Below are 12,506 nucleotides of genomic sequence, written 5' to 3'. Positions count from 1 at the left end.
AGTATTGTGTGTCACAGAAAGTATGTGACTCTAGCCACAACATTAAGGAAATTAGAAGGGGGGGGGGGGGATTTCGGGAGGCAAGAAAATTCCCTTCCCTTCTAATTTCCTTAATTTTGTCACTAGATTAAAATACTTTGTGGCACACATCAGAGTCAAATACTTTCTATAGAACAAACTTCGTCAGGATAGGCAACCGAAATGAATCATTAATGTGTGTTATATTAAACATAGGAGGGAGTAAGATGTAGGCAAGCAATAAACATTTCAGTTACTAGTCAAATAAGACATGAGAGAGTTGATGAATTTTGGCAAATATATTTATTTATAGACTAATAGCCAAACCAAAAACTGCAGACATTACTAGACATTAGGGAGATTTGGCACAACACCGGCAGCTTTGGGAAAAACGACTTAGTCGTCGTAGCTGTTGTTCACACGCGCATCTGCCCACTCATTAATCTCTCATGTACAGAAACTTTCGCAAGATAATTTTACTGCAGCGTAACGGGTTTAGCCACTCAGTTTTTTTAATGTTTTATTTAACTAGGCAAGTCGGTTAAGAACAAATTCTTATTTACAATAACAGCATACACCGGCCAAACCCTAACCAGGACGACGCTGGGCCAATTGTGCGCCGCCCTATGGGACGCCCGATCACGGCCGGGTTGTGATACAGCCCGGGATCGAACCAGGGTCTGTAATGACACCTCTAGCACTGTAATGCAGTGCCTTAGACCGCTGCAACACTCGTGCCCAACCTGATCTTGCCTGCATTCAATAATCAAGGACATGCATTTCCATTGTTAGAGTGGTCATTCAACTATCTTGTCAATATAATAGATCATCTTCGGTTATTTTGTCATGGTTAGTGCTGTCCGGTATCCTAAGGACATCCCTACCGTAAAACCTAACCATTTTACTTCAATGGGGCGACGTCAGAGTTGGACATCCATTTACCAAGGAACATTTTGTCATAGGCTGAGCCGAAATGGCAAATGTGTGGTCTAAACAAATGTTTGCTGGGAGATAACTGTAGTTACTTAAACTGTACAACCGGTACCTGGTTTCTGGGTTCAGGAATGGGAAATCCAGCAAATACCAACCGACAAGAAATTCCACATGAACATTTGTTGTTTATTTTAATGAGTAACATGTTACATGTCAACACTTCCAATTCTCTTTTCAAACTCCAACAACACAGATGACAAGAACAAGTGAATAGACTTGTTGGGGTCCCCTACCTACATGATGTTAATCCGTTAAAAAACACAGACAAGAGGCATTGACATGCTCCAACGATACATGAAAACGGAGTCAGCAGAGCTGCATAGCACATCGCTTCAAGGGTCATACCATTATGAACAAAAAACGTTTTCGTGCTGCAGGGTAAGAGAATGCACTGATACAATTAACCTTAAAAACCAAATCACATGCCTGAAATATAACTTTCTAAATACATCTGGGAATGATTGGCTTCAAGGCCCATATATAGAATTCTTAGGTAGTAGAGCAACTCCACATCAGATTGATACTGATCATGAATAAAGTAGACCATGTTGATAGACAAGATTGTGCAAAGAGAGGACAAAATGTATCCTACTTGGTTTCCTGGTGATTTCCTTGTTCATAACAGTTCTGAAACTTTTTGTTTCTCCAAATGACTTTTTGGGGTGGGGCAAAACATCAAGATAGGGCATTAAGGTCTCTTCATGACATAGTAGATGATCAAAAATGCATTTAAACTATCTGAACAAAAGCCAGATTTAATCTATTATTTAAGCTATTATTTTTGAGACTAGTAGTATTAGAAATAAATTTCCCCTCGCAACGGATATACCCTATTGTGTGTAGGTTTGGTTTACACTACCAAAATGTTTAATGAAAACCAACTACAAGGATCCAAGGACTGACGATGGACACATCAAGTATTTCTATAAGTTAAGTGCAGGACAGGAGGCAGGTTGGCAGACAGAAACATTCTGCTATTCCTGCTGCTCCAGTAGGTCCAGACCAGATGATCTAACTGGCTTCCTCTTGTAGGATGGCCCCCTGCACACCGGGCAACAGTGCTGTCCACCTGCCAGCCAGACCACAATGCATTGCTGGTGGAACACGTGGGCACAGGGCAGTCCCATGACAATGCAATCAGTCTCAAAGTTCTCCAGACACACAACACACTCTGTGCAGTGTATCATGTCACTGGGCCATTGGGACCAATCCGCTTGTTGCTCTTGTGCTTCCCTTTTCATGCATGGTACATCCCCTCCAATTTCAGAATGACAACATGAATCAGCGGCACAATCTCTCTCTTTACCACAGCCATGTTCTTCATGCTCACTGTTTAAGCCTTGGGTCTGTCCTCCTGTAGTGTTTTGTATGTTGCTGTCCAGATCTCTGCCGCTGTTCTCTTCAGAGTTTGGCCCACAGACCTGGGTGCACTTGAACCTCCAGGTGGGCAGGTTGTTGATGTAGTCAATGGGGATAAGCGGGTGAAGCCAGAGATCGGGAAAGGCCAACCTCTCCAGAAGGAAATTGGGGTCATCGTCCCAGTCAGACTCGTTGGGGAAGTTATGAAATGAGGTTATGGGATGGACCAAGTAGCTGGTGTACCAATCCCAGAGGCTGGACAGCCACTCCAAGTTATTGGGGTTCTCTTCTTCATTGTTGCATCGCCTCTTCTTCTCAAAGTAGTCGATGAGAAGCCCGTGTGCCAGGTAGGTGCTGAGGAACAGGGCGGGGTGGGAGGAGTAGAAGGTCCAGTCGGTCCTCACCCAGGAGGCGATGGTGGTGGTGTCTGCGTAACGCAACAGCTTGAGGCTGTAGTCGTAGAAGCCCTCCAGATATGGCAACTGAAGGAACCCCAGGATAGGCAGCCAGGAGATGATGAGCAGGGAGTTGTAGGTCCCCAGCGTACTGATGAGAACCACGAAGCGCTTGATGGTGGCGCCCTGTGTTATGAACAGGTCCAACCAGGCCATGAGGTTGACCATCACTAGACTCAACACAAACAGGTCATTGACCTCTGGCTGAACAGAACGGAGGAAAGTATCCATGGCCTGTAGGGAGATGAACTCTCCAATGCTGTTCCCATATCTGTAGATGCCCTCTGGCATTTTCAGGATGTACGATGGCAACTGTTGCACACCTATCTCTTCCAAGGAGGTTATATTGTCCCAGCTCTGCACATCTACAAAGATGAACTCGATCCGACCTGTGAACTTGACACTGAGTGCTGAAAAAAAGGCTGGAGGTTGTGCCAGCTTGGCAAATAGGAACATCTTTACTGGGTGCTTCTCACTGGGGTGCCACTCTTCAACAAGCTGCTGAGACATGCGGATGGTTTTTATACGGGACGCTACGTGTGCCGTCATCCACTTGAAGATGTGCTCTGTCTCAATGCGTCTGCCATTGTACTCTTTCAGCATAACCTTTCCTTTTGAAGCATAAGTCTGAGGCACAGACATTATAAGTGTGGATTTCATCCAACCCCGTTTACGACAATACCTGCAAGAGATAACAGTATCATCATCAAGGCTACTAATATGCAAATACTGATGTGGCCTATATCAGAATGCAACTTGAAGAATTACCATACACCTTATGGAACAGTGGGGACTGTGAAGCAACACAAACATAGGCACAGACATGCATACACACACATGATAACATACACACACGTACACATTAATTTTGTGTTGTGTAGATATGTGGTGTGGAGTAGGGGCCTGAGGGCACACACCTAGTGTGTTGTGAAATATGAATATATTGCAATGTTTTTAAAATTGTATAACTGCCTTAATTTCGCCAGTCCCCAGGAAGAGTAAGCAGCTAATGGGGATCCATTTTTTTTTTTTAAATGTATGTTACTAGGCAAGTCAGTTAAGAACAAATTCTTATTTTCAATGACGGCCTAGGAACAGTGGGTTAACTGTCTTGTTCAGGGGCAGAACAACAGATGTTTTACCTTGTCAGCTCGGGGATTCGATCTTGCAACCTTTCAGTTACTAGTCCAACGCTCTTACCACTAGGCTACCTAAATACAAATAACATGCACTTAAATCTAATTAAGTATTATGCAGTTCAAGTATGCATCCAACTTACCTTGAGTCACTGGAGCAGTTAAAAGTACCAGTGCGAATGCCAAACTGAGAAACCTTTTGGACCATTTTACCCCAGTTGGCTTTGCTCAAAAGAGCATCTCGATCTTGGGCAATTACCTACAGAAAGAGAAAGGATGATATGTTAACATCGGCGTTTAATGTAGGAATTGTATCATTTATTTCACTGCTTGATGTTTTGTGTTAATGTATCTTCATCCTCAATACATGTGAAAAGTAGCAGACATTGAGGAACAAAGTACAGTGTTAGAGTCAATACCACAATTACTTATTTTAGTCTAAAAATTTCAACAACATTTTGAATATTCAAAAATGTTCCTTCTGGAAGAGCTCCTACATTTCTGTTAAATTGTAGCTATGTGAGGTAATATATAAGGTTCTGTATTACTTTTGGAAGAGGTCTAAAGGGGGCATACAATAAAGCAATCATATCCACCTACCTGGACCAACCAAATGCCATCTTTGGTGTCCTCCACCAGCTCATAAAAGTGCATCTCCCCACTGAAGGTAGTGCTGGACTCAGACTGGGACTCAGCTTGCTCCTTTTCATTCTTGATGGCAGAGTACAACTCCCCTTGCATCAGGTCACCTAGAAGAATAAAACACAGTTATGTGAGGAGTACTGTTGCAGATCGTGATATGTGAGGAGTACTAGCAGATCATGATACGCAAGTACTAGCAGATCACGATACGCGAGTACTAGCAGATCATGATACGCGAGTACTTGCAGATTATGATAAGTGAGGAGTATGAGTGAATCATGAAACATTTGAGTGAGACAATTTTGACCCACTCTCTAGCAGCTTTCAGAATGACAAGTGCACTGATACTGTCAGACAGTTTTTCCACCACCAATATTGATTTATTTGTACGGAATTTAAAACAAGCCAGAGTAGATCAGATCACTGTATTTGCAAGTGTTTTGATAACATTGGTTTGTCATGAAAAGCTTTACCTGACTTTTCGACTAGTTCTCTGACATCCCTCTTCTCTGCAAGCCCAGAGTATCCCAGTCCTCGACATTCTAGAATGGTCTTTAACTTATTGAAACTCAGGGTTACAGGATCAACCAACTGGGTGGCAAAAAGACCAGTTTCATACCAGACAACTGCTTCAAAAAATCTGGCTAAAACGAATAACACCATAAAATACAGTAGGAGAAAAAATAGTTTTAACCACATCTTACACTGTAAGAGGGTTACTGTAGTTACCGGTGTAAATAGCAGGGTCAGAACCCGTATCTTTTCATTGGTGTCTCCAGGTTTTGTTTAGCCTACTCGATGTAGCAGTTGTCACTCACTGCAACTTATGTTACAGTAAACAGTTAGATAGGACAACTTCAAGGCTTATCTAGTTAGCTATATGTATCAGGGTACAGACGCTCAAAACAAGGCCGATTTTAGGCAAATACACTACCAGATGCCCTTAGGGCAAACTATTCGTTCTCGGTGTCCACCATTTTCACAAATAGTTTCGGTAGCTAGTTGCATGCATCTTGAACGCTAGCAAACTAGACGTGAGAATTTCCTTAGCTAGCCAGGTATTTTCGGCCCTGACAGCAGAGCAAAATAATCACGAGAAAAGCAATGTCACCGGAAGGATAAATAAAGTCCCCCACTCGTTAGCTCATTTCGCAAAACCATCTGAAAGATTAGGATGCAGTCTGGTGATCGCTGTAGTCCTGATGATCGTCGTCTTTACGGCCAGATCAGCTGGTGTACATAACAAAGTGACGCTGTCACTATACACGTCATAACAGTTTCCGGTTCCACCCCCACGTGCCGATTATATAACAATATCCTTGGTTCTAACTTCAAGTCCCTGTCGATAATTACAAAGACCATGGTGTCCTATTGTACCGTGCCGAAAGACTATGAATGACAGGAAAGTAGAGGAATTTAATATTTTGATGCTGTGGAACAAAAATAGTGTTGCTGTAAATTATAGGGTTGTACTCTTATTGCTACATGACTATGGGCTACAGATTGTGCCTGGCCCCAGAACCACTACACCAGATTCCATCTGGCCCTATTCTGTTGCCATTAGATTCTGTATGTGGTCCTATTGTGAAGTCATCACATCAGAAATTCTACCCCCAGAATTGGTCTGTCCGTGCTGTGATGTCATCCGATTCCTTCTGGCCCAAATGCCAGAGTTCTGTATGGCTCTTGATACTGTTCAATACAGTATCAGAACCATCATTACAGAACTGTACAGATACCATTCATTTTGCTCATCTGGCCCAAACGGGATGGTTTTTATCTGTTCACTTTGCCTTTGGATACACCCAATGTTGTCACAAACGTAAATGACGTAAACAGAACTTTCATATTATTTGTAAGAAGGTCAACTGTGCAGTCATAATGTTCATTGTGTACTGCGTATGAATGAGCATGTAAACACTTAAGTTGTATTCCTGATTTGAGTAGTGTTACTTAGATTTCTGCAAATGAAAAATGTTTTTGTAGATGTAACACACCTGAATGAAAAACAGACAGGAATTGATAGATTGACCTTTTTATTTCAGAGTTTAAAAACAGAAGGTCCACTGGAGTAGTAAAACATTGTTTAGGAACATTTGTGACATTTATAAAACATTTGGTTGATGAGGGAGTAGACCATTTACTATTAACTCGGTGTTTACTCCAATACTGAAGAGCTACTGTCCTTTAGGTTAACTCCAACCCTCATCTAGCACACCTGATTCTAATAGTTAGCTGGTCGACATGCTTAATAAGGTTAGTTACAACTGGGGTTGGAGCAAAAACCCACAGAAGGGTAGCTCTCCAGGAATGGTGTTGGAGAGCCTGCTCTGACACAATATCCCCATCTAAACTTTTGTAAGAAGTAACAGGTGTATAACATGTTAGAGCAGGGGAGGATCAGAAATATTGAGAATAATTCAATGTGGGGCAAGACAGGTTTGGGGGAAAAGATATGAACATGTTAAGATAAAGTGAGGCACATCTTGATCAAAGCCTTTAGTCCTAGAATAAAAGGGTGAAGGCAACATGGATAAAGATGGGTTGAGGAGCACAAAGTGTGGAATTGGCAAATGTGGGATCATGCGTGAGCTTTAGAAGACATCTATACCCATTTATCCATATAAACAATATTCCATTTTTTACATAAAACTATTGTCATTTCAGTAGCACCTCATTGTAAGTGTATGGATAATATGTTACAAATGTATCCTTCAGGATTTGTTTAACTATTTGAGGTCATCAAATTCTACTGCATAATTTGAAATTATTTACAAATTAGAAAATGTAATCCTTTTCCTGTGAGGATGAGTTTCTGTTTTAGTGGCTAGGTATTGGAATACTTTTCAAGGTATCGGTCGTAGGCATCATAGATGGCTTGCCTGTAAGACAAACATACCAAATAAGTATTTCAGAATATTACAGAAAGACAACAATGGGCATCTGTCTCTTTATGAAATTTTGGAACCATTTACTCACCGAAAAAGTCCCTGTTTGAAGAGGTAGGCGCTGACATGGCCACCGTTGAGATACCGCACCTCACAGCCTGGCCAGATCTCTTGTAGACTGCGCACACCGGTGCGTGGAATATAAGCATCTTCCTTTGCCTGTATCAGAATGATCAGACTGGGATCCAACGGCACTGGAAAACCAAGACAGCCCGGCTTGAGTGTTACTCAATTGAGCTAAACAAGTTCTACTGCACAACTACAGCATTTTTTGGGTCCCAGCTCTATAGGAATCTGTCAATTCTCACCTGAGAAGTTAGCGATGTGTGTGCACTCATCCATGACACCCTTCATGAAGTCCAGAGACTCAGTGTGGAGGGACTGGCGCTGCCGCCCACTGCCCTTGTTGATGTTGGTATGCTGCATGTTCACAGAGGAAAGCATCTGGTCCAGCCCATGATCGTGGTCCTGTCCATTAGCGCCTTCCCCAGCCCGGGAGTGCAGGGCAGAGGTGCGCATCCCCATGCGGTCCCCCTCGGGGGAATGCAGACCCAAGATGTCCGTGGAGAGATCCAGACCAGAAAGCGTGTCAAGTGAGCTCTTTAGAAACTCCTGACCCATCTTGAAGGAATCAACCTGAAATGAAAGTTTGTCTTGTCAATTATGAACAAATTGACTGCACTAATATTGTACCAATTATTTAAGAATGAACCAATCTGTAAAGCCATTTATGACAACTGCTGTAAAAAGGATGGATTGAATTGACATCTCAAGCTATAAAACAGATGGTATGATATAGTACGATATGTATACCTAACATTATGTTATGGAATTAAGGTTTACCCCACAGTACTCCAACAGTCTGATGATTTCCTGTTCGTACACAGAGTGCATTGCATACTGCTTCTCCAGTTCCCTCCAGTTCACAGCTTTGCTCAAAACACCCTGTAAAACACAAAATATGTATTTCAGAGCATAGCACTTAACAAATTTGGGCAGTTTACTGATTTGCTTTTAGTTTTTAAAAATAAATTGAAGACTGAGAAATGGGCTTTGTAAATTTGAGATGGATAAAGGAATACTTACTGTGGTAAAAACATTGGAAGCTGTGGTCCAGGAGAGACAGGGAATCAGCGGTATGGGCTTTGGCCAGTTGGTTACAGCTAAGGATGCCATCTGTGAGAAGATGAGAGCTTCCATTGATTGTTCTATCTCCTTTAAGAATGAACTTAACTGATGTCTACTTTTGGTAATAGAATGAATGATTGTGTGGCGTGTACTTACATGCCCTCCCATTGAGATACCAGTCATGCCAAGGGGCCAGTAGTCCTCCCTCTCCAGCCAGTGGAGCAGCACTGCAGACTCCAGGATGAGTGCTGCTCCCATCACAAAGAGGTCAGACACATTCCTCAGGCTGGAACGACTAGACAAACACCAAGCATAAAGCACAAATCATAACGACATTGCCATGACACTCGAATAACGGTAGATGTTTAAAAAAAAAAAAAAACAATGACAAGGTTATGGGGATGACTTACACTTGTTCTTTTGGTTTCCGGTATCCATGTACAAGTCGTAGTTAAGGAATTGGAATTAGAAGATTTAAAAACAATTTACAATGTAAATAGTATATTAATACTTGTTTGACTATTTCTCTAATTAAAAGGATATAATAAGGGTTTTCCAGGAGAAGTGAAGCCATTCCTGCTTCCTTTATCATGGGTCTGGCCATGAGGGTCCGCCTTTTCCAGAAGAACTGAAAATAAAGCTATTTTCTATGAGAGGTTGTACATCAAAGAAGGTTGATACCTGGTTTGTGCAGTTGATCAGGGGAAGCTATTACATTTGATTGACGAATGTAGCTACCCTGTTAGTGCAAAGAATATTATGAAGCATTTAGTAGCTAATGTAACTTACATGATCTCCAGTCCCAGCCAAGTGAATACATACTGGCTTGTGGTTTTTCCACTTCTTTGGAACTATAAACTGGAACCTTAAAACACAAAAAAAATAAGCCTTGGGATTAGTGTCTGCTTTGATACCAAAGACTAAAAATGGGACCCAATGCCTCTCTTCTTGGCCGTTAACATTAAGGAGATGGATTTGGGGTGAGGCCCTGCGATAGCATCCTGTTCGGAGGGAGAAACTACCCTATGGGCTGTTCTGGCTCAGACGAGGCTTCTTACTTTACTTAAATCTGAGATCCGCATAAGGTGAAACAGCAACACTGGTCAACTTTCTGTTGTTGTATTATTATATATTTTACAGAATTTTATTTTTTACGGGTCAGGAGGAGGATCCAGCATCATGGGAAAAATAAAAGAAATCATAGTAGAATACTGTTTTTCTGTCAGTTTCACCGCTACCGATTCCAGCTTTGACAAAAAAAAAACAAAAAAAAACACACAAAATAAACTCAGAAGTAAGATCAAACTGATCATAGATTTTTCCCAAATAATAGGAGACATGGTCTATTATTACTATATGGCAAACTGCAAAATTTGACTCATCATTTAGTGACAGTATTATTTCCATTACCTGGCTTTGATGGACTCTGATGGCAAGATACCAGGAACAATGTGTTCCAGAGGAGATATGAAATACCCATTGTGTATTTTGCAGTCAGACTGGTCTTCTACCTAAGACAACAGCAAAAAATATATACAACTGCATGATGTTTCACCATAAAAACAGGTTGAGTCAATGGCAATGTGCATATTATTAAAATGTGAAATGGCTCACTAGGCTACAGACCAATGAAAAACAATTGGAAAGGCACTGTAAGAGTTCAGACCAAAATGCATTTGTTAAGACTTTAGGCTAAACAAAAACTCTATCAGATTGAAGTGAGGGAGGGGTACCTTGTCAATAAACACAGGATAGTCCTTAGGTACCAGTTCCTTACACTTCTCTCTATTGCCAACGATTTTCCGTAACTCAAATATTCTGTGGAAATATGAAAAGGTGGTTAAATTTACACTGCCACAAAAATAATAATTAGGTGAAAATGTACCTAGTGATTGCCATGCCATATGACAGTGGGCATATTTTAGGCTACCTTTTCAGATCATCAGGCTTTCCCCAACCTTGGATGAAAAGCTTGGTGAGGAGAAGCTTTCTGTAAAGAACATCCAGCCGGCTCACACCCATTGACAAGGATCTCTCATCTGAATGATAAGCCAGAAAATAAGCCCATTAGATTTCACTTAATGTCTACCAGAAACATTTATTCCTGAAAACCAGAAACACAGGCTGTCTCGAACCCCGTGGAGTTCACACAACAACAGGCGCGTTTAAGAGTGTCAGATCCTTTGTACGTGTAAATTCAGATTGCCATCCTAGCGTCGCCTTCATGTTGGTGCAAACAAGCAGCCTAGATAGTGCTAGGAATCAATAGTCAATCCAGTAGGGGCTGGAAACTATAGTGAGCTTTGAATGGTCAATAGCAACGTGACGTCCCGAAATGCAAGACAAAAGTTCAGATTTCCCCAATTTGGGTCCAGCCCTGTTCATGCTCCTTTGGCCATACTTGCAGCGCCCAATGTCCCCCGGCCCACTTAATTGAAAATGAATGGGGCTCCGTTATTTCATAACCTCCAATGTTTTAGACCAGGGGTGGGCAAACTTTTGGGCCCTGAGGGCCACATAGGGATTTAGACATTCAATGGAAGGCTGCATGTTTGGGGGGACCAAATGTTAGTTAGAAATCTATTGGTGGGGGTGACGCAGCAATCTAAGGCACTGCATCGCAGTGCTTGAGGCATCACTACAGACCCGGGTTCGATCCCAGTCTGTGTCACAGCTGACAGTGACTGGGAGACCCATGAGGCTGAGCACAATCGCGGACCGGGCGCATGCACGCTGACACGGTCGCCAGGTGTACGGTGTTTCCTCCAACACATTGGTGCAGCTGGCTTCCGGGTTAAGCTGGCATTGTGTCAAGAAACATTGCGGCTTGGCAGGGTCGTGTTTCGGAGGACGCACGGCTCTCGAACTTCACCTCTCTAGAGTCCGTACGTGAGTTGCAGCGATGGACAAGACTATACCAACTGGAAACCACTAAATTGTGGAACAAAAAAATAACTTTTCTCGTCCCGCTGGTTGTACTTTGCCCCCCTTGTTTTAGACGAACGTCTAGGAGTGAGCTCTGCGATAGCCGAACACAAATGGGGTTTTACAACTAGGCTCAGACCAACATGGTAGTGTTGGCATTGTTTATACATTTAATCTCTATAATGTCGAAATAAACATAGCTCCAACTCCCATGTCACAAACTCAGTCCCAGAAAATAAAATCTGTATAGTAGAATGAATCGCGCCAAAGTTGGTTCCTGTTCCAGTCATGGCTTTGGTCACGTTCGCGAAGTCTAACAAAAACACCCTAATGATTGGTTGACAATAGAGCCTCCCACAATGCAGGCGACGGCTGCAGGATGAAGTTGGTAAAGAGCATTTAGAGACACTTGCAGTCTAAACTTCATGACCTTATATCACATGATTTACGTTGTAAGGCACACGTTGTAAGGCTATGACCAACGATGATCACTGACTTGACAAAAGTGATCCACTCGAACACGCCCAACGTTAGCTATTGTGAATTAACATGCCTTACCATTAAATTAATTGTTGTATGCCGATGTAACGCCTGAAGTAATCACGAGAGACAACAAAAAAAAAAAGGCATTAGAAAGGGGATATTATACCTCAAATTGAAACGGGGTGTGGTGGCCTTTCGCTGATAACTCAGTCTTGGAATTGTATGGTTATCGTAGAGGGCGAATTCCACTACCGCTGGGCTCCCCACGTCCCATCGTGCCATGCGAATTGTGAAACGGATGTAGCTATTTCTTTTTCTGTGGTGTTTGTAAAAGTCACTTGGAGATTGCTGCCACCTTTTGACAAGGAATAGTGACAAAAAATACATGTATATACTACTCATACAGAGTTTACTGGTGC

At 42.2% G+C, this 12,506-nt stretch overlaps 2 protein-coding genes across 3 annotated transcripts; both read right to left on the bottom strand.

Moving 5' to 3' along the window:
• Nucleotides 1–1,116: 1,116 nt before the first annotated feature.
• On the bottom strand, nucleotides 1,117–6,145 carry rnf103 (ring finger protein 103). The gene is made up of 4 exons (XM_021583527.3): nucleotides 5,077–6,145; nucleotides 4,562–4,710; nucleotides 4,105–4,220; nucleotides 1,117–3,507 (listed from the first exon to the last, which is right to left on the bottom strand). Exons 1-4 carry the CDS (start codon nucleotides 5,300–5,302, stop codon nucleotides 1,986–1,988), a joined length of 2,013 nt encoding a protein of 670 aa, XP_021439202.1. The 5' UTR covers nucleotides 5,303–6,145; the 3' UTR covers nucleotides 1,117–1,985.
• Nucleotides 6,146–6,622: 477 nt separating this feature from the next.
• abhd18 (abhydrolase domain containing 18) lies at nucleotides 6,623–12,405 on the bottom strand. 2 transcript variants are annotated; one of them, XM_021583525.3, is made up of 13 exons: nucleotides 12,254–12,405; nucleotides 10,610–10,718; nucleotides 10,413–10,497; nucleotides 10,090–10,190; nucleotides 9,469–9,544; nucleotides 9,223–9,307; nucleotides 9,090–9,117; nucleotides 8,836–8,974; nucleotides 8,638–8,727; nucleotides 8,395–8,496; nucleotides 7,860–8,187; nucleotides 7,583–7,745; nucleotides 6,623–7,485 (listed from the first exon to the last, which is right to left on the bottom strand). In XM_021583525.3, the coding sequence occupies exons 2-13, from the start codon at nucleotides 10,699–10,701 to the stop codon at nucleotides 7,431–7,433; spliced, it is 1,344 nt and encodes a 447-aa protein (XP_021439200.1). In that variant the 5' UTR covers nucleotides 10,702–10,718; nucleotides 12,254–12,405; the 3' UTR covers nucleotides 6,623–7,430. The 2 variants fall into 2 exon arrangements, with proteins under 2 accessions (XP_021439200.1, XP_021439201.1); XM_021583526.3 differs by having other exon boundaries at nucleotides 12,163–12,376.
• Nucleotides 12,406–12,506: the final 101 nt, after the last annotated feature.

The sequence above is a fragment of the Oncorhynchus mykiss genome, chromosome 25 (assembly GCF_057628025.1).
Source record: "Oncorhynchus mykiss isolate SJ-2025 chromosome 25, ASM5762802v1, whole genome shotgun sequence".
In the NCBI taxonomy this organism is placed as follows: Eukaryota; Metazoa; Chordata; class Actinopteri; order Salmoniformes; family Salmonidae; genus Oncorhynchus; species Oncorhynchus mykiss.
The sequence above is the reverse complement of the archived record's forward strand: the minus strand, read 5'-3'. Positions and strand labels throughout refer to the sequence as shown.

Coding starts and splice junctions, on each gene's coding strand:
- rnf103 (XM_021583527.3), bottom strand. CDS start 5,302: ATGTGGTTAAAACTATTTTTTCTCCTACTGTATTTTATGGTGTTATTC. Junction 4,221..4,561: donor ATGGCATTTGGTTGGTCCAG/GTAGGTGGATAT, acceptor CTCTTTCTGTAG/GTAATTGCCCAAGATCGAGA. Junction 3,508..4,104: donor AACTGCTCCAGTGACTCAAG/GTAAGTTGGATG, acceptor TATCTCTTGCAG/GTATTGTCGTAAACGGGGTT.
- abhd18 (XM_021583525.3), bottom strand. CDS start 10,701: ATGGGTGTGAGCCGGCTGGATGTTCTTTACAGAAAGCTTCTCCTCACC. Junction 10,498..10,609: donor AAGCCTGATGATCTGAAAAG/GTAGCCTAAAAT, acceptor ATATTTCCACAG/AATATTTGAGTTACGGAAAA. Junction 8,728..8,835: donor GTATCTCAATGGGAGGGCAT/GTAAGTACACGC, acceptor ATCTTCTCACAG/ATGGCATCCTTAGCTGTAAC.